Source organism: Tauraco erythrolophus, chromosome 16 (assembly GCF_009769465.1).
Source record: "Tauraco erythrolophus isolate bTauEry1 chromosome 16, bTauEry1.pri, whole genome shotgun sequence".
Lineage (NCBI taxonomy): Eukaryota > Metazoa > Chordata > Aves > Musophagiformes > Musophagidae > Tauraco > Tauraco erythrolophus.
Genome location: NC_141480.1, coordinates 6,543,474 through 6,565,457, shown reverse-complemented (window position 1 = coordinate 6,565,457; position 21,984 = coordinate 6,543,474). Strand labels below are relative to the sequence as shown.

The 21,984-nt window shown below is 59.8% G+C and overlaps 1 protein-coding gene across 5 annotated transcripts in view; it reads left to right on the top strand.

The window, feature by feature from the left end:
* The first annotated feature begins 500 nt into the window (after nucleotides 1–500).
* The window catches only part of CAMK2A (calcium/calmodulin dependent protein kinase II alpha), a 29,308-nt gene continuing 7,824 nt past the window's right edge, over nucleotides 501–21,984 (top strand). For 2 of the 5 annotated variants that reach the window (XM_086621329.1, XM_086621326.1), the window contains exons 1-13: nucleotides 501–562; nucleotides 5,962–6,056; nucleotides 10,021–10,080; nucleotides 13,987–14,041; nucleotides 14,333–14,398; nucleotides 15,593–15,665; nucleotides 16,043–16,145; nucleotides 16,720–16,803; nucleotides 17,108–17,202; nucleotides 17,606–17,728; nucleotides 17,860–17,943; nucleotides 19,314–19,356; nucleotides 21,164–21,204. In XM_086621329.1, coding sequence (XP_086477455.1) covers nucleotides 501–562; nucleotides 5,962–6,056; nucleotides 10,021–10,080; nucleotides 13,987–14,041; nucleotides 14,333–14,398; nucleotides 15,593–15,665; nucleotides 16,043–16,145; nucleotides 16,720–16,803; nucleotides 17,108–17,202; nucleotides 17,606–17,728; nucleotides 17,860–17,943; nucleotides 19,314–19,356; nucleotides 21,164–21,204 — 984 coding nt within the window. Of the gene's footprint in view, nucleotides 563–5,961; nucleotides 6,057–10,020; nucleotides 10,081–13,986; nucleotides 14,042–14,332; nucleotides 14,399–15,592; nucleotides 15,666–16,042; nucleotides 16,146–16,719; nucleotides 16,804–17,107; nucleotides 17,203–17,605; nucleotides 17,729–17,859; nucleotides 17,944–19,313; nucleotides 19,361–21,163; nucleotides 21,205–21,984 lie in introns of all 5 variants that reach the window. The other 3 variants (XM_086621330.1, XM_086621328.1, XM_086621331.1) reach the window with 2 other exon arrangements.

Sequence of the window (21,984 nt, the reverse complement as noted above, 5' to 3'; positions counted from 1 at the left end):
TTTTGGGGGGGGAGCAGTTGCTGGGGCTACAGCATCCTCCTGCAACATGGAAACCACAGTTTCCATGGAAACCCTTTTTTGCCCCAATTATTCTACCACTGCCACATCCTTTAATTTGCCTTTAATATTTGCATTTTAGACTTCCCCCCGCTCCCTGCAGCAGCTGGCTGCCCCCCCGGGCAGCCCCCAGGGCCAGGTCCCCATCAGGGCCCTGGTCCCCATGGGCAGGCGATGGGTTTGGGAAGCAGTTGCCCCGGTAACAGAAACAGGGCGTTTCTGGCAGTGGTGGTCGCCATGGGGACGGGGATGCTGACGAAGGCTTGTGAGGCTGAGAAGACAAATTGCCCTCATCATTATCTGCGGGCTTGTCAATCAAACATATTCCCTTATTTACCTCGGCGAGGAGAGAGCCCCGGGAGCACACGGAGAGGGAGGGAGCGAGAGGACAGCTGCTTGCCCCAAAGTCTGCACTGAGGAGGGAGCATTTCCAGCCCCTCGGGATGGCCACCATCACCTGCAACCGCTTCACCGAGGAGTACCAGCTCTTTGAGGAACTGGGCAAGTAAGTTGGAGATGGGGTTGGGATGCTTGGAGCAGGACTGTGCTCTGGCTGGGGAACAGCCTCAGCCGTGCTGGGAATGGCCGGAGCTGGCGGAAAGGAGACAGGCATGGAGCAAATGTACCGGGGAGGGGTGGGGGGGGACTCGGGTTACGGTGGGGGCTGCCTGCCCCAGCTCTGCCCGCTCCATTCCTTCCCAAGATGGGGTGGTTGCTGGTGGGTGCTCAGCTGGGGGCATGGGTCACCCCAGGGGGCTCAGGCTGGCTGGGGAGCGGGTGTCTTCCCCTCTTAGGGAAAACCTGCTCCTGAAAGAGGATGCTGCCGGCTCCCCTGAGAACTTCTCCAGCTGGGAGGAGAGATGGGACAGCCGAGGAGGAAAGCCGAAGCAGCAGGAGCCCCTCACCTTTCTTTAGGGAATTTCTCTGTGCGGATTCACCGAGGTTTGGCTAATCCTGCAGGAGCCCCACCTGCCTGGCAGCCCCCAGAGAATCCCGGGGTGTCCCCCACCCCTGCCCCTGTCACAGCATGACTGTACCCCAAGTAAGCCACAGCCCCACCTGGCCCAGCTCTCCCACTGAGGGGTACTGGGCTCGGCCAGGTCCGGGTGTCACTGCGTGTGCCTGGATCAGGGTGCGTGTGTGTGTGTGTGGGTGTGCAAACAGGAATGTCCGTGTGCAGCGAGGCAATTCTGGGGGGTGCCGGGCACCCCGGGGTGGAGCAGGGGAGTTCAGGTCCTCTGTGCGGGACAGAGGGATGCTCCGTGTCTCGCTGAGCGTGTGGCTGTAAAACGGGTGCAGGAGTGAACAGGCATGTGCCTGGGTTTTGGTTTCTGTGCCTTTTTTTGGAGCTGGTGTGTAAATCTGGGGCACGTGGCTGCGTTCCCCTCGGAACGGCGTGGTGGCAGGCTCAGGGTGCCTGCACTGGGTGGTGGGTGCCTGTGCTGGGTGGTGGGTGCCTGTGCCCACCCGTAGGCACGGGCACTCACTCCAGCCCCGCAGCCCCGCATTACCCAGGCGCAGGGCAGCTGGTGCCTAAATGTGTACCCACACGCATGTGGGCGTGCGAAACGGGGGCGAGGGAAAAAAGAGAGGACAAAGATGGAGAAATCGAGAGTCTGGAACAGGGGAGCACTTTGTGCCAGGCTGAACGCTGCTAATGTGCCCCATCCTAATCGGGGGACCAGGTTTGCAAACAAAGTGCAGCTCCTTGGAGGCAACCTGGCCTCTGGTCTCGGGATGTGCACGTCCATGCCCTTGGTGTCAGGGTGGCTGCGAGGGGCTGGTGGGGAGCAGTGGGTCAGGGAGCAGGTCCCCGCAGTGGGGATAGTCCCAGCTGGCACTGTGGGAGGGGGAACAGGCACCCACCAGGGAGCTGGTGGCATGGTGGAGTTTGGGACCTGCTTTTTCCAGAGGTTTCTTGGCTTTTCTGGGCTCCGAGGCTTTGCAGTGGTGGCAGGGGGTGGGCAGGGGGTGGGCAGGAGAGGCAGCAGCTGCTGGGTGCCTGCGGGGAGGCTGCTGGGCCCTGGCTGGGCTAGACGGGTCTTCACGGATGGGGAGGGGAGCTTGCAGGCCAGGCATGATGGGGGAGGACCAGGAGGGCTCCAGGAGACATCTGGGGTGCAGTGCATTGCTAGGCAGGCACCCACACGACGGGCTGAGCACCCAGACCCAGGGGCTGCCTGCACTGCCCAGCACCACACTGTAAAACCACCTCAACAGATTCTTTTAACACATTCACAAATAAAGGAGCAAAGCTGGCACAGCGGCTCGCCAGCCCCCTGCCAGCATCGTGCCCCGGCCAGCCCGGCCCACCCGACCTTCTGGGGTGACACAGGGGCAGGGCGGCTTGGCTGGTGGCTCGGGGCAATGTCCCCAGTTCGGAGCATCCCACGGCTTTCGCCCCTGCTCCAGGGAATAAGGTACCACCAGAGCACTGAAGTGCATCCGCACATTAGGGGCTTCGCAGAGCTGGTCATGGCACCATGGAGCTGGTCGGAGATTTTCCACCAGGATGGTTTCCAGAGCATCCTGGCACATTCAAAAATCAATGGTTTCCCATGGGGAAATTTCTGCTTCGTGGGCTAGAGAGGGAAATCAGGACGAAGAGCCATGCTTCTGCTCTGCTGCGGCAGCTGCTTATGGTGGGAAACGGCATTCCTCCTCCGGTGAGGAGCTCCCGGTGCCGGCTGGGGTGGAGGCATCCCAGCAGGGGTGAGGCAGGGCAGGTAGCATGGCTTTCCCCCATCCCGACCCTGAAGGGGAGAAGTGTCCCACAGGGGCTCGGAGCAGAAAGGCTCCATCTTGAGTTTGCTGTCCCCAGGAGACTGGGACGGTCTGCTGGGGGACACACAAGGTGTCCCGAGCCTGGCTGGCAGGAGGGGAGGTGCCGAGTGCCAGGCTGCTGTGCCCACCGTCCTCTTTCACCATGTCCTCAGCTGTCACCCGCCCTGCCGCCCGGGCAAGCCAGAGGTTTAAGATGCCACAGACCTAACGGTAGCCCGGGGCTTTGGGGGGCAGGAGAGATGGAGAGGGCGGTTGGCAGAGCCCACCCCATGAGGCGTGAGCCCTTCGCACATCCCTGCACCTCCCAGGCATGGGGAGGGCACCGGACCCAAGGTGGGAACGCGGAGCTGGGAAAAAACCCGCTCCTGCGGCATCCCCAGCAAAGTGGAGCAAGTGAGGGGCTGCTCTGACCCCCCCCCCCAGCTTGCAGGAGGGGTCGAGGTGAGGATGGGGCGCAGCGTGGTGGGGGACAGGAGAGGATCCTGCCCACGGCCCCCTGGAGTAGGACAAACACTAAGTGCAGCTCCATGGGCGCCTCCAAATCCACCCCCGCAGCAGGTTCAGGGAGAGGCTGGAGACAATTACTGGTGGTGAGCGGTGCCATCAGCCCCTCTGCTCCCCGAGCTGCGGGAGAGAGATTTTATTAAAAAGAATAAAAAAAAAATTAAATATATATATGTGGAGGAACAAAAAATCCCCAGCCCACACACTTCTCTCTAGAAAGGAGATAAAATGCCTCGGAGGAGGAGGAGGTGTTGAAGAGAGGGAGGGCGGCAGCAGCGCAGCCGGGTGCTGGCAGAGAAGGTGTGAAAAAGGGAGAAGCGGAGCATCCCGGTGGCAGAGCCACTGCTCGGGCTGCCGGGAGGAGGCTGTGGGGACAAGGCATGGGGTGACGCCTGGCCTGGGGGACCGAGGTACGAGGGGCTGCAGGGCTGGGACCCAGCAGTGCCAGGGATCGGGGCTGGAGGGACAAGGCTGGCTGCTGGGCTGTGGGTCCAGCGTCCCCCTGAAACGGCAGCCATCCGGAGCGGGGCACGAACACAGTCCCTACCCATGGCCCTGCCGGTGATGTACCTGTCCAGTGCTAAAATTAGGATATGCTGTCCCGTCTGGGGTGAATGCCTCATCTCCAAGCCAGGAAGAGATGGGAATCCCCATCTGCCACTGGGGATGGGTCAGCCCCATCCGGTAGGGAAGGGACCTGTGTCACTGCCCACGGCTGAGGAACAGGACACGACTCCTTCCAAAGGGATTTCTTGCACCAAGATGGGGCTGAGCTCCCTGCCTGGAACCCCCTGTGCTGCCCGCGCTGCCCTGCGAGCTCCTGGTGCAGGGGGGATGGCTGTTTTCAGGGAAGGAAATGCCAGATAGATACAGAGCCAGTGGGGGATTTTTCACCCAGACTGGGAACATCCCACATGGGGCTGGGAGCACGGGAGCAGTGTGGCACAGGGAGCAGAGCCTGGCTGCTGTGAAATGCCCAACAAGATCAAACACTAAATGTGGGGAGGTTCTGGCCAGTGCAGATGCCCTGAAGGACCCAACGGACACTGGGACAGGGCTATGGAGTACATGCTGTGCTCCTGGGTGTCCTGCACCCGCACCCAGCACCTTGTGTGCCCACCACCCTCCGGGCTCATGGGGTTTCACTGGTGCTTCAGGGAGCACGAATAGACATTTGGTTTCTGTTAAATGGGTCTGGAGAAACCAAAAGTCACAAATGCAGCCAGAGGTGTGAAACCCTGTGCTCTGCCAGTGCAGGAAATCGCATCCCCAGCTGCCTCATCCCGCTTCCCATGGCTCCCCCGTGCCCGCTCTTCGGTTTAGCTCCAGTAAATGGACAAGCGAGCGGCTGTGGGCACTGCAAAAGCAGCACACGTCTTTAGGAAAAAAAGAGGAAATTTGTGTGGCAGGGACCCACAGGAGCCCCTGGGCAGTGCAAGGTTCCCGGTGGGATGGGGAGAGCAGCACCGTGGGGCTGGCAGTGGCTCTGGTCTCCCCCACCTACGGCAAGCTGGATATGAAGCATTTCTCCCCCGCTTTCCAATTAATCCCTCCCAGACTACAGAGTTGTTAATAGCTGAGCTCTTCCAGCAGCCAGGATTAAATGGCAGGCCGGGGAGGCTGGGAAGCACTGGGATGCTGTTCCCCCGGCTCCCGCTCGGCACGTGCCACGAGCGATGCTCTGCGCGGCGGTGCTGGGCGCGTGGGCTGCTGGCTCTGCCGGGGCTCCAGCCCCATCCCTCCACACCCCGCCGCTCGCCTCTTCTCCTAAAGATCACATGCAAACCCAAATTGCCCGTCTCCACCCGCCCCCACCGCTAAAATCAATTATCTGCTGCCGCTTGCCAGCCTGCGGCCTTTTATTCCTCAGCAGGGAGCAGGGCGACGGGGAGCGGGGGGGAAGGTGGGCTGGGAGGTGGGATTGCTTTTGATAGTCATTATTTTAGCGATTGGAAGGGTTTGGCAGGAAAGGGAACGTGGTACAAAGGTTGTGCTCAGCGGGGCTGGAGCATGCGTGCACGTGTGCGTGCGTGTGCCATGCCGCAGCTCCCGGCATCGCGCCCGTTTGCAGCTGGGGGGGACCCTTCGTCGCTCCCTGCACCCACGGCTGGTGCCAAGTGCTGCTGCGATTGCAAAGTGGAGAGTGTGCGAAGACACACACACACACTGGTGAAAGTGGAGCGGCCGAGCACTCTGTGGTGGCCGCAGCCATCCTGGTGTCCCTAGGGAACCAACGCCCCGGGGAAATCACTGCCCCTTCTCTGCTGGGGCGGGCAGGGCAGAGCCTGGGAGGCAGAGCAGGAACGATGCCAGGAGTCTTCAGGGGAACACGGGGCGGGGGTGTGTGTGTATGTGTGTGCGTGTGTGTGTGTGAATCCTGCCTTCACCCCCAGATCTACCTGTGCCTGCCCCCATCATTCCCCGAGGACAGGGCTGCAGGGAAGCTCACTGAGAGCCCTCCGTGTTCTCTCCAAGCCCCTTCCCAAGCCAGCGCCCAACTCCATCGCTGTTGCTGTGGCTGTGGCTGCCTCTCGCCCCACAGGCATGTCAGGGCTGAGCCGTGCCCTTGCGCACGCCGAGCCCTTCACCTCTCCCTCCGGCTTCTTGTCTTCCCAGGGGCGCTTTCTCCATCGTCCGGAGATGCGTGAAGGTGTTGGCAGGACAAGAGTATGCGGCCAAGATCATCAACACCAAGAAGCTGTCTGCTCGAGGTAGGTGCCGGGGGTGTTTTTGGGGAGGCAAGAGGCGAGCAGGGTTTGCAGAGTGGGGAATTCGTCCCCTCTACATGGCGCCGGGATGATGCCTTTGATGTGTGGCGAGGCGGGGGCTGTCTGATGTGCAGTGGGGAACCCCCTTATCCCACCCCATCTCCACTCTCAGGGGCTGAAGTTTCCTTACTCGTGTACCTGCATCAGTGAAATGGCACGGTCCTTTGGGTGGGGGATTATTTCATTTCTGCCTGGAGATGGACCCTCACCCCTTGCTGACATTTAATTAATCGCTCCAGTGGAGCAGGGTGGCTGCTTTGCTGCTGGAAGAGGCGCTGGTGGGTCTGTCCTGGCTGGTCCCCGGGGCAAGGCTGAGCTGAGCTGGCACAGAAAAGCTTCAGCCAGCCCTTGCCCTGAGGCAGAGACCTCTCTGCCCCCGGGGCATCTGGCAGAGGAGCTGTGATAAGGAGGATGGAGAGGATGGGACAGCAGCTGCTGTGTGTCCCTGGCTGTGGCTGCTCTTGGCCGGGCACGTTGGGGAGTGCAGGATGGGTGCTGGGAGCAAGCGTCCTGCCGGGAGGGTTTAATTAACTCCCTTCATTTCTCTCCCTGACGCCACTGTTCACCTCCGAAGGCAAAAATGAAAGGCAGAAAACAGTGACAAACTCCTTTCTGACCTCAAATTAAACCAGTGCTTTGCAATCTCCCCCCCGCAGTGCTGCCAAAGCGGCACAGCACTGACGCTGAGCACCCCCGTCTGCCTCCCAATGCCAGCTCCTGCTCCTCTTCGGGGATGCGGAGCATCCTTTTACTCCAAGGCCGAACACTCCCAGCCCTGGGCAGGCAGCCTTGTGCTCAGCTCCTGCCTGTGCAGCCCAGCTGGCAGTGGGGTGGGCAGCGAACGCCTCCTGGTTTGTGGGGCTGCCTGGAGGAGCAGATTGAGCCGCCTTCCCTCTGCTCCCTCCTGCCTCCGCTCCCCTGCTCTGGCAGTTTGTCCCTCTCCATCCTCTTCTGGGGCTTTGCATTGTCCCTGTGGCGGCTCTGTGTCCGTCTGTCCCCAGAGAGACCTCACCAGTGTTATTTTCCCTGCTCTGCCAGCTGAGATCACTGCTAGCTTTTGCTAAGAGTCTTGAAACCCCCCATTTCTGCAGTGTTAGCATGGGGGACGGCGCTTCCCCGGGCTGGGAGCAATCCCCAAAGGGATCCATCCCCACTGGGATGTGCCACTGGCTGTATCACACGCGAAGGGCAGGAGGGAGGGTGTGCAGGGAGGAGAGAGGTCGGGGGGTTGGGGGGAAGGGGAGAAGAGCTGCAAAACATCCCCATGGTGCCTTCAGCCATCCTCCCAGAACCAGCAGGAAAGAAACGGGAGTTTTTGGAGGAGGAATGGGTTTTGGGTCCAGCCAGCAGCTGGATGTGTGGGTGCCATGGTGGACGTGCTGTGCCATGCGGTGGGAGGGTGCTCTGACCCACGGTAGCCACCCCCCAAGCTTGGCAGGGTTCCTCTGCCTGAGGGACATCCCCCGTCCATCCCTCCATCTGTCCGTCTGTCCCCTGCCCTGCTGCTCTGGCACAACCATCCCACCCACGTGCAAAGCCGCTCTGAGCCATGGCCCGCAAACATGCGCAACCAGGTGGGTCCCCTGCCAGCCTGCAGCCCTGCGCTGGGGCTGTCTCCTTTGCCCCCTGGGCAGCGGGTGGCTCATATCAGGCGGCTTTTCCCCCGGCATTTTGCAGCTGAGCCCATGGCACCACAGGAAGCGATGGGCACACTCCCCTGGGACACTGCCTACCAGGTGTTGGCATGTTGGGTCGCGTCAAAGGGAAGAGCCGGGGTGACGCGGGGCTGCATCCGCAAGCGCTGTGTCCTTGCGGGCACAGCAGCCTCCTGGCACCCGCGCGGCTTCGCTGTTCTGTGGCCAGCCGAACCCATCGGGGTTTGCCCTGTTGGGGCATTGCTGCTGGGCACTGCCTGGGGTCCCTGAGCAGGGGTCCCTGACCCTCACCCCATATGGATAAGCACCTTTCCCAGCCCCTCCTGGTTGCTGCTGGGTCTCCGCTGCTGTTCCCTTCCCCTTCAGAGGGACCCCATCTCTACCCCCCTTTAAATGCTCTGATCCATTTTTTATTTCTCCTGGTTTTCACCAGTCTCCCACCCCCTCTCCGTGCTGTTTGTGTTTTATCGAACCCCACCACCCTCCCGGCATTCCCTGCTGAGCCGCCTGTGCCAGGCTTTGCCTTCACAGGCATTTTGGTGGCAACAGATTGCGAGGGTACAAGGAGGGGGGCAGAGGCTGGGGGGTCACCTCACACTGCTGCTGCTGTGGCTTAGCCCAGGAGCCTGAGCTGAGTTGGGATGCTGGTGGTGGGGAAGCGATGGGGCAGCCTGGTGCCCCTCACCAGTGGCCATGCTCACCCCTGTGCAGCCAAGGGTTTGGCTGGCAGTGGCACGCAGGCACATGGAGGGGTGCCGGGACCTGCTCCACACTCTCTGGCCTCTTTAAAGCAAGCAAAGGAGCTTTACTGGACATCAGCTATGCTGGGCTTCACCATGGGCCATTTGGCCCCAGGCTCCAGCCTGCAGGTGGGGAAACTGAGGCAGGCAATGATGATCAGTGACTCCCCTAAGATCACTGTCGGGCAGGAGCAGAAAAGGGGCAGAAAGCAGTTCCCCTGTTCCCTAGAGAAGTGTTTGCCACGCTGGTCATGTTGTCCCTCCATCTCATCCCTGTCCTCCACCCCATAATGGATTTTGGTTGCAAAAAGCAACAGCCTGAACCCTGACCACTCCCTGTCACCCCAGCCCACCCTGGGGAGATTGTCCCCTGTCGGGGGGGACTGCTGTGGGGAGCTGAAAGAGGCCACCAAGGCTGTCCCAGCCCTTGGCTCACAGACCCCGGCACCAGCTGCAAAACTCGCCCCAAGCCCCGCGGTGACTCTCCCGTGCCTGGACGGGGATGCTGAGCCCTGGGGAAGGCTCCGGCCCCCGCACGGAAGGGGCTGCGTCACCTTCGCGACTCAGCGGTCGGAGACGCCCAGGTTTGGTTTGATGCAGAGCGAGACTCCGGGGTGTGAACCTGCCAGGTAACAGCGACAGCGCCGAGAGACGAGCAGCCCTAATTCTGTCCTCACTTCTCCCAGCTCCTGGGTTCCTGCTACACGAAATGCCTCCAGACACGGCACCTCCGTGCAGGGTGGCTGGGTCAGGTATAACAAGGGGGAAAAGTGCAGAGACAGGCGAAAAGAAAGAAAAATATTTGAAAACTCATTTTAAACGGAGGCTTTTTCGGCTCAGCTTTGCCCAGAGCTTCACTGTCTCACGTTCCGAGCCTGGCAAAAGCCGGGGAGAGGGACCTGTGCTGCCTGTTTGGAGACAGACACCATAATGAAGCAACTTTTCAGAGCCAGGGTTTTGTGATGTAGGAGAGCAAAGACCTGACGTGAAACGACTGGGGATGGAGAGGGGGAGCGAAGCGGACAGCCCCTTTTCAGCTTGACATCTCTCTCTGGTCGTCTCTGTCCTCGATTGTCCAAATGGTACCATGCAGGGCCAGAAATGTCCTTGCTGATTGCCTGTGCTTGGCTGGATAAGAGAGGATGGAACAGACACTGCTGGCAGCGATATCCCAGGTGGCTCCAGGGTGTTCAGGGGGCGATCCGGGGTTGTTCAGCAAAGAGAAGAGAGATGGGAGAGCGAAGGAACATTCAAAGCCCAGGACTGCCCATGGCATTGGTGCCCGGGAACTCAGTTGGGGGCTGCATCTGTGCTGGAATACTGTCCCCCTGATGCTGAATATGTCCCCAAACCCTTTAGCAAAAAAAATATGGATGGGTTTGCTACTTGTCAGCTGCTCCATCCCCCCCCAGGTTTCTTGTGCAGGCAGCTCCTCCGAGAGAGCACGGCAGGAGCCTAGAGTGATTTATTCCGTTTCCCCAGACCCTAATTTAGGGCCGTTCCCTCTTTCAGATCACCAGAAGCTGGAACGAGAAGCTCGAATCTGTCGCCTCCTGAAGCACCCCAACATTGGTAAGCGCACTCTGCTCCCCCCCACTGCCAGACAAGGTGCCAAGCAAACCTGCCTGTGCTCCGTGCCTGGCTCCGCTGCCCGCCTGCCCTCCCCTGCCCACACCAGGGCTGGGGGTTCCCCATCAATGATTCAGCCCTGCCCACTGCAGCACGGGCTCTTTGTCCTTCCCTCGCATGCTGGCCACCACCCCGGCGATGGAGAAGGGGCTCGGTGGCATCTCGCCCTGTTGATCCACAGAGCAGTCCCTCCTCTTCCTTGTGGGGACACAGCATCTTCAAACAGGGTCACGGGGAGAAAGGCTTCCACTGAGCACGGGGGGATTGAAGTAGGTCCGAACTAACCCACTTGGCCATAGCTCCCTTGGGGAGAAGCGGGGCCGCAGGAGGCTTCAAAGGACTATTTTTACTGCTCTCCCCCCCCTCGGGTGCTGTATTCCTCTGCATGCTCCAAAAAGCGGCTGCAGCTCGGAGCAGCAGCAGCGGCAGCGCGGGGCGTGTAGGAGGAGCGATGGCGGGGGGGAAGCGAAGACTTTCCCACCGACCGTCCATCTGAGAGTAGCCTCCTTCGGAAAAGCTGTTTCAGGAAAACTCCTGAGCCCCTGCAAAAGACAAAAATAGGCCAGAAGGAGAGAGAGAGGGGAGGGGAAAAAACTGCAGTAAAAGAAAAAAATCCCAAACTCCAGCCTTGAAAGTGATGCTGATGCAGGCTTCTGGTCCCTGGGGATGGTCCGGCAGCAGGAGCAGGGAAGAACCCCCTCTCTCCTCTGCTGCACCCTGAGATGTGCCGACCCCGGTAGGATCCTGCAGCTTTTGGGAAAGCATTTGGAGGCAGAACAGGTTCTCTGCAGCCCTGGCATCCCGCAGCTGGGAGATTGGTGGTTTCGACTTTGGCTGAGCTCCTCCCTGGCCCCCTCACTTGCTCCCAGTGACCTGGATCCATCCTTCTCCACGAACCGCTGCAGCAGATCCAGGGAGCTGGACCCAGGGCCGCTGGGACCAGCCACGTGGCTCCTGCCCCATAAATATTTCAGTTTGGAAAAAGCCTGTCAGCTTCCATCTGCCTCAGGTGCACGGTGGTGTGGCAGGTCTCCCTGGCATTGCCGGGGTGCTGGACCCAGCAGGATCCGGCTGCCTCTGCTCTGGCAGGACCAATGTCCTGCAAGGAGCTGCCATGCTGGGGTCCCGGGGGAATGTCCAGCAGCCAGGGCCTTTCCTCTGCGCCAAAATACATGTGGGCTTTGCTGAGACCTGAAGGAAATGTGCTGTAAAATGCATGCATAGCAAGAAATGCTAAAAATGGAGGAATCCATCCCAGGAGGACTTGCAGGGCGGTAGCTGGACTGCGCAGCTGGAGTTCCCTGGGCTCCCAGCCTGGCCCGAGCTTTTTCTTACCACTATCTTCCTCTCCTCGCTCTTCATCACCTGCTCCTGGGGCTGGCAGGGTCTGCGTGGACAGAAAAACCTTGTCCTGCAGTTCAACCTCCCTGTGCCTTCTCCCCATCCCTGCACCACGCCTCGCTATTTGGCTGTGACCCGCAGAGCTGGCAGGGTTTGAACAATCCTGCCGCGCTGGGCTGGAAGAGGTTAACGGCATGAGATCCTAACGAGCCCAATCTCACTGCTATTTATACCCAGGAGGTTCTTCTCCAACCCCTCCACCCCACACCCTCACTCCCCACCACTCCTGCTACCTAGAAACTCGGGCTCCCTGCTTCCCTTGCATACAGCACAAGCCGACTAATTACCCACCCAGGAGCTGGAACGAGCTGTGCCACTGCAGACCGGCCCTAAGGAGAGGCTGAGGAGCCACCACTGCCAGGGACATGGGGAAGGCGAGGCAGAACTCCCCTCTCCATCCCTCCCTGGGAGAAGCATCCAGCTGCAGAGGGGCTTTGCTGGCCCCTAGGTCGTTCCCTGCAGCGAGGTGGGTCCCCTCATTTCCTGTGGGAATGCTGTGTCATGGCTGCAATGCTGGAGGAACCAACCTGTGCTTTGCACCGTGCCCACAGGAGAGGCTGGCATGGAAAGGCATGCACGGGGGGGTCCGGGTCCGCCGGACGTTGCAGCACATCCGTGGCACTGGGTGATGTATCGAGGAGAGCTGCCATTTGGCAAAGTTGCGTGTCCTTGCGGGAAAGTCTTGCTTTATCGGGACAGCTTTGGCTACACCCTGCCCTGGAGTTTTAACTCTGGGTACCCATCATCTTCTGATCCTCAGTCCTGATGCTGTGTCCCGCTCCTGCCTGGGCTCTTGGCACTCAGCTGGAGCGGTTTGGCAGTCACAGCTCCTCCTGGCTATGGTCAGTAACAGATACTTGCAGGACCAGGCTATATTTAGAGCAGTTGCTCCTTCTGATACCTTCTTGGCTCCTGGCAGCCCCGGGCATTGGGACTTCCCCAAGCAGGGGATGTGTCTGGACCATCTGCTTATAGTTACACTGGCCCTATCCACACTGAACTTGCCTAATCCCCCTTTGAACGCTTTGGCTTCTGCAGGATCCGAGACACAATAACCCTCATCCCTCTTGGGTGAGATGAAATGGGAGGAAATGTGTTTCTTTCAGCAGAGGAAGGCAGAAAAGCTGGGATTGTGTGTCGGAGGAAAACAGGGAGCAGATACCGGTTTCAGAGCACAGGGCTTGTCTATGGATACTGGCAGTGGGGAAGGATAACCAGGGAATAATATGAGAAAATTGTGTCAATAGACAAGACCACGAGAGACTGAGAGGAAAGATGCTGTGTGGCTGAGCAGACCTTCTCTGCCCCTGGCTCTGCCCAGGCCGAGGCGATGCCACTGGCTGATTGCCCTTAGCTATGGCTGGATCCTCCTGCTGAGCTTGGAGGGGGGCAGGACCAGCAAAGCAGCGTTTGCTGGCCTGGGAGATAAGAGCGATGCAGAGCAGTGTCTGCACTCGGCAGCAGCACTTGTTATCTCCCCAGGCTCAGACTGGAGTCTGGAGGATGTTTCCATACGGGGCTCAGCTGATTTAGCAGTGGTAAAATGGACTAGGAGCAAGAATTCCCCCAAAATCTTTCACCTGAATGTTTCATTTTCCTCCCTGGTTTCCAAAGATCTCAAGGATGTTGAAAGTTGTGTCTGGCTGAAACCAGGTGAGCAGAGAGGAAGAGTGAAATATTTACAGCCTGGAGGAAATTGGAACAAAATGTGAGGTGGGGGCCAGACGATGCTGGACCAACCTCTGTTTATACATCCTACCTCCTTCTGTGCCTGTCCCCTCACTGCACGTCTGCCTGCTAAGCCGTGAGCGGGGATCTAAGCCTGAATAACCAGAACCCAGCTGTAGGGTGGCAGGTTTGCATCCGCCAGATGTGCCCGAGAGGAGAGGGTGCCCTTTGGTGCAATGAGCGGGGCGAGATGCCAGCGGAGCACTTCCGCCCAAGTAAACTCATCCAGTGGTGATTCCTTGATATCCCTGACCCAAGACCTCCCAAGGAGAAAAGGGAGGTCAGGATCAGAAAACAAAAAAAGCCCTGTCAGTGCCAGGGCTGGCAGCCCAGCGCCCCAGCTGAGCTCACCCTGTGCCCGGGCATCTCTCCCGGTGGGGCAGAGGGCTGGGCTGGGGGCACCCATGCCTGCAGCCTGCCCAGCACCCAACATAGCCCAGCAGCTGCCCGGGACATCGGCCAGGCACCGGCCCCAGGCAGTCCCTGATTTGGACGTGACCTTTGAGCCTGGCGCCGCTGCCTGAGGCTGGGGCCACGGCTGGGGTCCCCTGTCGAGCAGGGACCCCCCTACCCAGCCAGCGGCAAGAGCAGGAGGGAGGGGGAACAGCCCTGCTCTGCCCTTCCCCACCTCCTGCCGGTGCCCAAAGGGGAGTAAAAGCATTCTGGGGGGAGTGGGGCCGGAGCCAGGCATCTTCCGTAACCCTTCTGTCTCTGCCACAGTGAGGCTCCATGACAGCATCTCTGAAGAGGGCCACCACTACCTGATATTTGACCTGTGAGTAATGGTTAATTACATCTTCTTAATCCACCAGCAGCGGCATGTTCCACCCTGGGGCCCCCTCCAAGCTTTCCCCTGTCCTTCACCTGCCCCAAGCCCTTCCCACAGCCTGGGTTTGAACCAACCTTGGGTCCCCCAAGCCGAGCAGAGGGCAGGTCCTTGACCTGCACCCCCAACGCTCCCGCCCCGTGTGATGCAGTGGCATTTGGGGGGGGATATTTGCCAGGGCTGAGCCCGATCCAGCTGCCTTGCTGCCACGCTGAGCTGGGTCACCCTGTTTTCCCACAGGGTCACCGGTGGGGAGCTGTTTGAGGACATTGTGGCCAGGGAGTACTACAGCGAAGCGGATGCCAGGTGAGCACGGACACACGCTGGGCCACGGAGAGGGCAGCAGTCGGTCCCTTCTCCCGTGAGCTGCCCCCTCCCAGGGTCCTACACGCCTGGCTTTCTGCAGCGTAAGCTCCTTCCATGCTGGGAGGCGTTTTACAGCTGCTCCACAGCGTGTGCTCATAAACCAGATGTGTAGAGGGGAAAAAAAAAAAGATAAAACCTCCTCTTTTTAACTTACTGGGTTCCTTGAAAGCACCAAGGAGGGGCAGTGAAGGCTGGGTGGGAGGATGTGCTGGAGCTCTCCTCCCTCCCACGCTCCCGCTGGCACTTCCCAGGTACCCTGCAGGGGCAGGGGGCTAGGTACCATTGCAACCATCCCTTTAGTCCTTGCAGCTTGGCCAGGGGACAACATTAGCCTCGTTTTACTGAGGGGAACGTATCTCCAGCCTCCAGGTATCACTGCGCCTCTTGGCTTTGCCCCTGTGCATGAGGCGTAGCCCATACATATGTCCGAGGGATGGTAAGCTCCATGCTCCCTCTGTCTGCACGGAAATATCCCTTATTTCCAGGCAGAAAGCAATCTCATTTAATGGGCTGCCTGCACTGAATCCACTTACAACCCATCCACTTATTAGTGTCATACAAATAAAATAAAATACATGTAAATAAAGACCTTCTGCCTTGCACACAGCTGTTTTGGAGCAGAAGTGATCATCGCCTCAGTCTTTTTTCCCTTCCTTTCTCACGCACACGGCAGAGCTGGGGTTTAATGAACTAGATGTAGAGTGAACAGACGCAGCAAAAGCCTCCCGCGTTAGAGGAGGCCAGGGAAACGGGGCCGAAGCGAAGGTCAGCTCTACGTCTGAGGAGCACGTCTGCTCTGCCTGGGTTTGGAGACCAAATCTGGGCTGGCATTGCAACTCCAGCGGGTGCCGCGGTGTTGCTTCTGTGGGGACCCCACGGGCTCTGCTATAGCCCTGTGCTCCCACTCCCCGTGGCTTGGTGTCCAGCAGCTTTGGTGGGGTCTTAATGGGTTACAGCTGCTCCCTAAGGATGCGTGGCTTTCGGTGGAAGGGGACGCTGAGCTGTGCTGCAGGGCTGCTGGTGGGAAGCATAATGGGGAGAGGGGTAGGAGGGATGAAATGAAGCCAAGTAGAAGTGTCTAAGTAAACTCTGCCTCGCTGAACACTTCTGTGAGCTTTCTTCTCTCTCCCGCAGCCACTGCATCCAGCAGATCCTGGAGGCCGTCCTGCACTGCCACCAGATGGGGGTGGTCCACCGGGATCTGAAGGTAGGGGCTGCAAGGGAAGAGTCTGGGGGAGGATGTGGGGGCCCCATCTGCAATAAAAAACCCTGTGGAGCAATGCCCAGGGTCCTCCAGGGTAGCCAAAATGCAGTGGGGAGGAATGTCATGTAGGAGCTCTTGGGAAGCCACAGAGCAAAGACCAGCTCGGGAGTGAAACAGCACAAGGGAGAGGGGGCAGGGAGGTCCTTGTTGTCCATGGTCTTCTAAAGATCCACGGACATCATGACACACAGCAAGATAAACTGGTCAGGGAGCACATCCAGAGCCCTGACCTTCCTCTGTGCTGTGCTGGGAAGCCCCCCAGTGACAGCAGAGCCCCAGGGGGGCTTTTGCTCCTCTCCAACCCCCATCTCCTCCTGCAGCCTGAGAACCTGCTGCTGGCATCCAAGTTGAAGGGTGCTGCCGTCAAGCTGGCTGACTTTGGCCTTGCCATCGAGGTGGAAGGGGATCAGCAAGCATGGTTTGGTGAGTAGGATTGGCCCGAGGTGGGTCATCCTCCAGCCCTCGTTGGCGTGTTTGGTCGGGGGGGCTCCAGGAGGGACACACATCCCCAGGACCTGAACCCCCGGGCTGTGGGAGTATCCTGGCAGCACCAGCCTAGGAAGCACAGGGGATGGGGAGGGTGATGGCTCCAGCTGTGTCCCTGGAAACAGCCCAGTGTTGATCCAGGGCACAGGCAAACAGCTCCACAGAGACTCGGTGAGTCACCGAGATGTCCTGGTGAGCTGGACAAGCTGGCGACAGGGGCAGATGCCGGAGGAGGAAAACCTCTTCCAAGTGCTGGAGGAGCACGTTGGAGCACTCCAGCCTTACGCACCATCCTGGGGTTTGGCTGCTGCCACTGGCAGAAAGCCACGGTTGCTCTGCTCTCGAAGTCATGGAGGTTTCGGGAGGGAGGGTGGCTGTCCTGCCGGGTCGGCATGTGTCAGGGCCAGGGCTGTTGGCTCTTGCGGTGCCTGGCCGGGCACCAGGCCCTGCTGGTGAGCTGTGCGGGGATGGGCGCTGCCACCTGCGGTGCGTGACGGGCTGTCTGTCCCAGGTTTCGCCGGCACCCCGGGATACCTCTCCCCCGAGGTGCTCCGGAAGGATCCCTATGGCAAAGCCGTGGACCTGTGGGCTTGCGGTAAGTGAGACCAGGTCTGAAGTGCCGGGAGCAGGCTGGGCTGGGCTGGGCTGAGCTGGGCTGGGCTGGGCTGAGCTGGGCTGAGCTGTGCTGAGCTGTGCTGAATCTCCCCAGCTGCTGAGCCCCTCAGCATGGAGCTGGACCCACCCATGAGCCGTTTGCTTTTTCATCAGGGAGCAAACCCTGCCCTTTCCCTAATTCCTCAGTTTCTCTCCTTGAGATGGGCCAGTCCCCAGGTTGGGTCTGCTAACACCTCCCACAATGAACCCTCTCCCACTGATCCCACATCTTCTCTCCCGAGCAGGTGTCATCCTCTACATCCTGCTGGTTGGGTACCCGCCCTTTTGGGATGAGGACCAGCACCGACTCTACCAGCAGATCAAGGCTGGAGCTTACGATGTGAGTGAGTTTGTCTTGCTCCCCCTTCCACAGTCTCCCCTCTCTCCTGCTGTCCCTGCCTTGCAGTCTGCTGCTCCAGAAGAGCAACCAGGACAAATTCAGACAGACAGGAGCAAGTTTCTCTGGTCACAGAAGGCTGGCCAAACTGCCGTGCCCAGGTGCACACACTGACATGTTTCAGATCCACTTTGCAGGACAGATAGGTCTTGTCCTGGGCCTTCCACCTTTCTCCCTCCACCCTTGCTCTCCAGTTTTCCAGCTGGCATCTCTTTCCAGTTGCTGCTGTCTCTCCAACCTGTCCCAGGAGCAAAGGGTTGCAGGAGAACCAACCCAAGTGCAAAGGGGCTTCTGCTCCTCCTGTTGCTCCCTGCAATCTCTCACCCTGGTCCCTTCGCCTTGGCAGTTCCCCTCCCCTGAGTGGGACACGGTCACTCCTGAAGCGAAAGATCTCATCAACAAGATGTTGACCATAAACCCGTCCAAGCGCATCACGGCAGCGGAGGCTCTGAAGCACCCCTGGATATCGGTGAGTTTGGTGGCACTCACCAGTCGGGGTCCAGGGTCTAGAGATGTGGGGGTCTGAACGGGGGGAACATCTCACTGAGGAGCACGTGTGCCTCTTGGCACCTGCCCTGAGCCAGGTCTCTCTCCTCCCAGCACCGTGCCACCGTGGCATCATGCATGCACAGGCAGGAGACGGTGGACTGTCTGAAGAAGTTCAATGCCCGGAGGAAGCTGAAGGTAACTCTCGTACTCTGCATGGTCAGGTCACTGGTGGGTTTGTTCCTCGGGTGGGAAAGGACAGGGTGGTGTCTCTGGGCCAAGGACAGGGTGGTGTCTCTGGGTCAGTGGTATGGGGGTGATGGACATTTAGGGATCCTTATCATGAAGAAGGGAACAGACTGAGCTGGGTGGTGGTTGCATCTGGCTGGGGTTCCCAAGTGCTCAGAGGAAAGCCATGGTAAAGGAAAGCATCGAGTCATACAGCTGCCCTGGACACTAGGGCGAGGACTTTCCCACCAGAGTCATTGTCAAGAAAGCTCCTCTTTGAGGAAGGACACGGATCCGAGAGGCACAGTGAGACCCCTTTGTCTGATGACCAAGCCACTTTGCAAGGAACACAGCGATTCATAGAGAGGCAAAAAGCTCTGGCTCACCCATACCACCAGCTCCACAGGTTTTCCCTTCTCACATGCTGCCTGGACCCCTCTGAAACCACCATCTCCCCAGGCTTCACCGTGGAGCTGGAGCAGCTCCCTGAAGCACCCATCTCCTGGGTGCTGCCCAGCCTCAGCTGGCAGCGTGGTGCTGGGAGTGGGCTCTGGAAATCAAGGCGGCTCCTGCAGACCCTCCCCACCGGGGTGAGCCGGTGGCACTGACCTGTGCCACGGTCAGACCCGGCAGCACTCCAGGCCTGAACGCAGCATGGCACAGAGCAGTGCAGCTGCAGGTTACTAACAAGATTATCAAGAAAAGAAACCGGCTATAAACTATTATTACTTTCCAGCTAGACAAGTAATCAAATTAGTTCAGGCATACACTTGGAAATAGTAATCCATTACTGTAAGCAATTAGTCCAAAGTAATCTTATTATATGCTGAGCAACTAGTTAGTAGAGTCAGCTGGAAAAGGGGAAGCATTTTTATGGACATTATTTTGCAGTGGAGATCTTTGCGTGGCTCCCATGAAAAATCCCTGTCCTGCTGCTCTTAGCTGGCACGGCTTTAATTGCAATTAAATCCGTTTCCGCTTCCTGGTGGCTCCCCTTGCCACCAGCTGCCGGCTCCGGTCAGTGGAGTCGTGCTACATCTAGGGCAGGGTAGAACAAGACTGAAATGTGCCTCAGGATATTTAATATCCCTTTAATCTTGGAGGGAAGGCAGTTTCGGAGAATGCAACCCAATGTCTTGGCACTGGGGACAAGGAGTCGGGTCCTGAGGGCTGCTTTTGGTGGCAGGAGAATATTAGCCTGTGGGCCAATTTCCTTCCAGCGAGGTGGCCGAGGGACAGGTGATGAGCAGGGCTTTCCTCCCCCAGGGCTGGGGGGAGCGGCAGGGGCGCGGGGGCCAGGGCCCAGCACACCCTTTCCTTTCACCTTCTGTGTCTTTCAGGGAGCCATCCTCACCACCATGCTGGCCACCAGGAACTTCTCCGGTAGGTGCTGTCCCTGGGGCTCATCTTGTCTTACAGGGTGCCCAGGGCAAACCTGTAGGGTCCCTGGAGAGCTGGCTTTGCCTGGGTGTCACAGGGAGGCTGAGGTTGCAGCCTGATGCCTCCGGGGATGTGTGGCATTGGGTGGTGGTCCAGGGCAGGTGAAGTTGCTCAGCACCTCCAGGCTGCCTGCTGGCTTGGGATGCAAGAGAAAAACGTGTGGCTGAGGTGCAGCGGTCCCCAGAGGTTTAGGTTTTTGGGGTTTGTATGTGTCCAACCATCCGGCTTGTGCCTGGGTGGGGATGCAGGTGCTGGGGGCAGCCAGGGGTCAAGGCAGCTGGTTTTGTGTCCTCCTGGAGATGTTTGCAGCTCAGGGAGAGCATCCTCTGCACGGGGAAAGTGTCGGAGAGGTCCCTGGGTGCCACTGCAGCCAAACGGCAGCTGGGTCCCTCCGGTCTCTCTGTGGGCAGGAGGGTGCTGATCCTGCAGGGCTCCCGCTCTCCTCCTGCCTCCCTACATCCTGAGACACAGGAGCGGGGACATTGCACGGCAGCCCAGCCTGTGCACTGGGAGAGGTGTCGGTGCAGCAACAAGCCCCCCTGCTCCAGTGGCCTTGCCGAAAGCTGTCCCCTCTGGGGACACCCTGGTGCCTCGGAGCAAGCCTTGCAGCTGGGATTTCACAGGCAGGGATCAGCAGATCCCAGCGATTCCCAGGCACGGAACCAAAAAGGATCCGGGTGACTGCAGAGCTCATTGCTTGCTGTCACCTCCAGCCGTCCCCGGTGCTGGGGATGGCCCTGGCAGAGGAGCTGCGGTGGTGGGACGAGCCAGCCAAGCCCGGCACAGCGGCTGGTGGCAGCTGTTTGGTGTTAGATGGGTGTTTTGAGGCGCTTTGCCGAGGCGCCCCGGGAGTCTGGTGTAGCAGGTGGGCAGCGGGAGATGGGGTCTGCTGGCCCAGCCAGGTGCCAGGGCTGGTATCTGCATTTGTTACAGGGGGATCACGCTGACGCATTTAGCACTGGTGGGCAGTGTGTGGTGGGGCTGGAGTCCAACAGCTGGGGGGATCCGGTGTCGGGTCTCGCGCTGGGAGACACAGTGGACACGAAGCATCAAAGGGCAGGAAATTCAAAAGCATCTCTCATAGGGTTGCCTGTCCCACGCGCAGCCCAGGGGCTCCACAGAACCCTCTGCCTGGGTGCATGGCGGGGCCGGTGGGTGATGGGGTCCCGCGTGGGGCTGAGCCCCACCGATCCCACCCTGCTCGGGGGGCTCAGGGGGGCGGGGCGGCTCACATAGCCCCGGGGGGCTGGGGCAGAGCCGGCGGCGGTAGGTGGGCACTGGGGAAGGCGTCTGCTTTTCATCATTGTCAAAATGTGGGCTGCAGCTGTCGGGCCGTCGGGCCGGCAGCACATGATCCCGGCAGCATGGGGCTAAAATTAGAGGGCAGCAGGCGGGCAGCCCATCCCACCGCGTTGCGTCGCACTCGGTCGCCAGCACCCCGTGGCCGGAGCCTGCCTGCTGCCGGACGGTCCCACCAGGCTCCGCCGAGCCACTCCAAGGACTTGGCGTGACGTGAGAAGACGGGTCATGCCCCTGGCTGAGGGCTGCCAGGGCAGGACGGAACGGTACCAGCGAAGTCACCCCTGAGCTCCTGCGGGTTGCACCTGGGGTTGCTGGAGAGAGGACAAAACCCACCGACTGGTCCCGTGGGGTCCTGCCACTCTGCCACCCAGCACCATGCTGCTGATCCTCAGTCTTCTGGTCTTGGTGCCCTGCCTGGCTCTCCTAACCTCCTTCCTCCTCTCTCCAGGAGGCAAAAGTGGTGGCAACAAGAAGAATGATGGCGTGAAGGTAAGCCCCCTCCCCACTGCCCTCTCCCACCTGCCCCTACGCTGCTGGGGCGGCGGTGGGGGGTCTCCGTGCCGTGCTGGCGGTCCCCACAACACCCTGTGCTTTAAAGGGCAGCTGTTGGCCCGGCTGCCCAGTGTGTCCCTGTGCCACCCGCTCAGCTCCTGCCAGGACAGGCGGCGCACAGGAGGCTTCGCAGCGTGGCGAGCAAGGGGAGCGGGCTGGCGCTGGAGGGGTGCGCGGGGGGAATTCACTGCTGTTTCATTGCCTGCAAAATTCCCTTGCCCCGTGCTGCCCTCAGGGAGGGGGAGAGGCAGAGGCTGGGCCAGGAGAGGGGACAGGGGACAGAGGGAGGCAGCTTTGCAGCCTGGAGCCATGGCTTCAGCCTGGCAGCAGCCGTCCGGCAAGATGGGCGCTGCTTCTCCTGCTTGTCCCAGCACGTGTCCCTCTGTGACTGGTGGGGCTGGGCTCACCTCCCAGCTCCTGTCCCATCCCCAGGGGCTGGTGTGCTGCTGGGTGGCACAGGGGTGGTTTTGAGCCCCTCGGCAACGCTGCCGACCCCCTGTACCCAGTGCAGCAGAGCAAAGGAACTTGGTGATGCTTGACAGAGCAAAGGGCTTGGTGACGCTCTAAAAACAAGCCGGTGCTTGCTGGACCTTGTTTCTTGGGCTGCAGAGCCCTCAGGTTCACCAGTCCCTCCGAGGTGAGGCCACAGCTCTTGTCCAGGACAAGGTGGCTCCTGGAGGCAGCAAACTCCTGCTGCAGGAAGGAATGGTCCGAGTG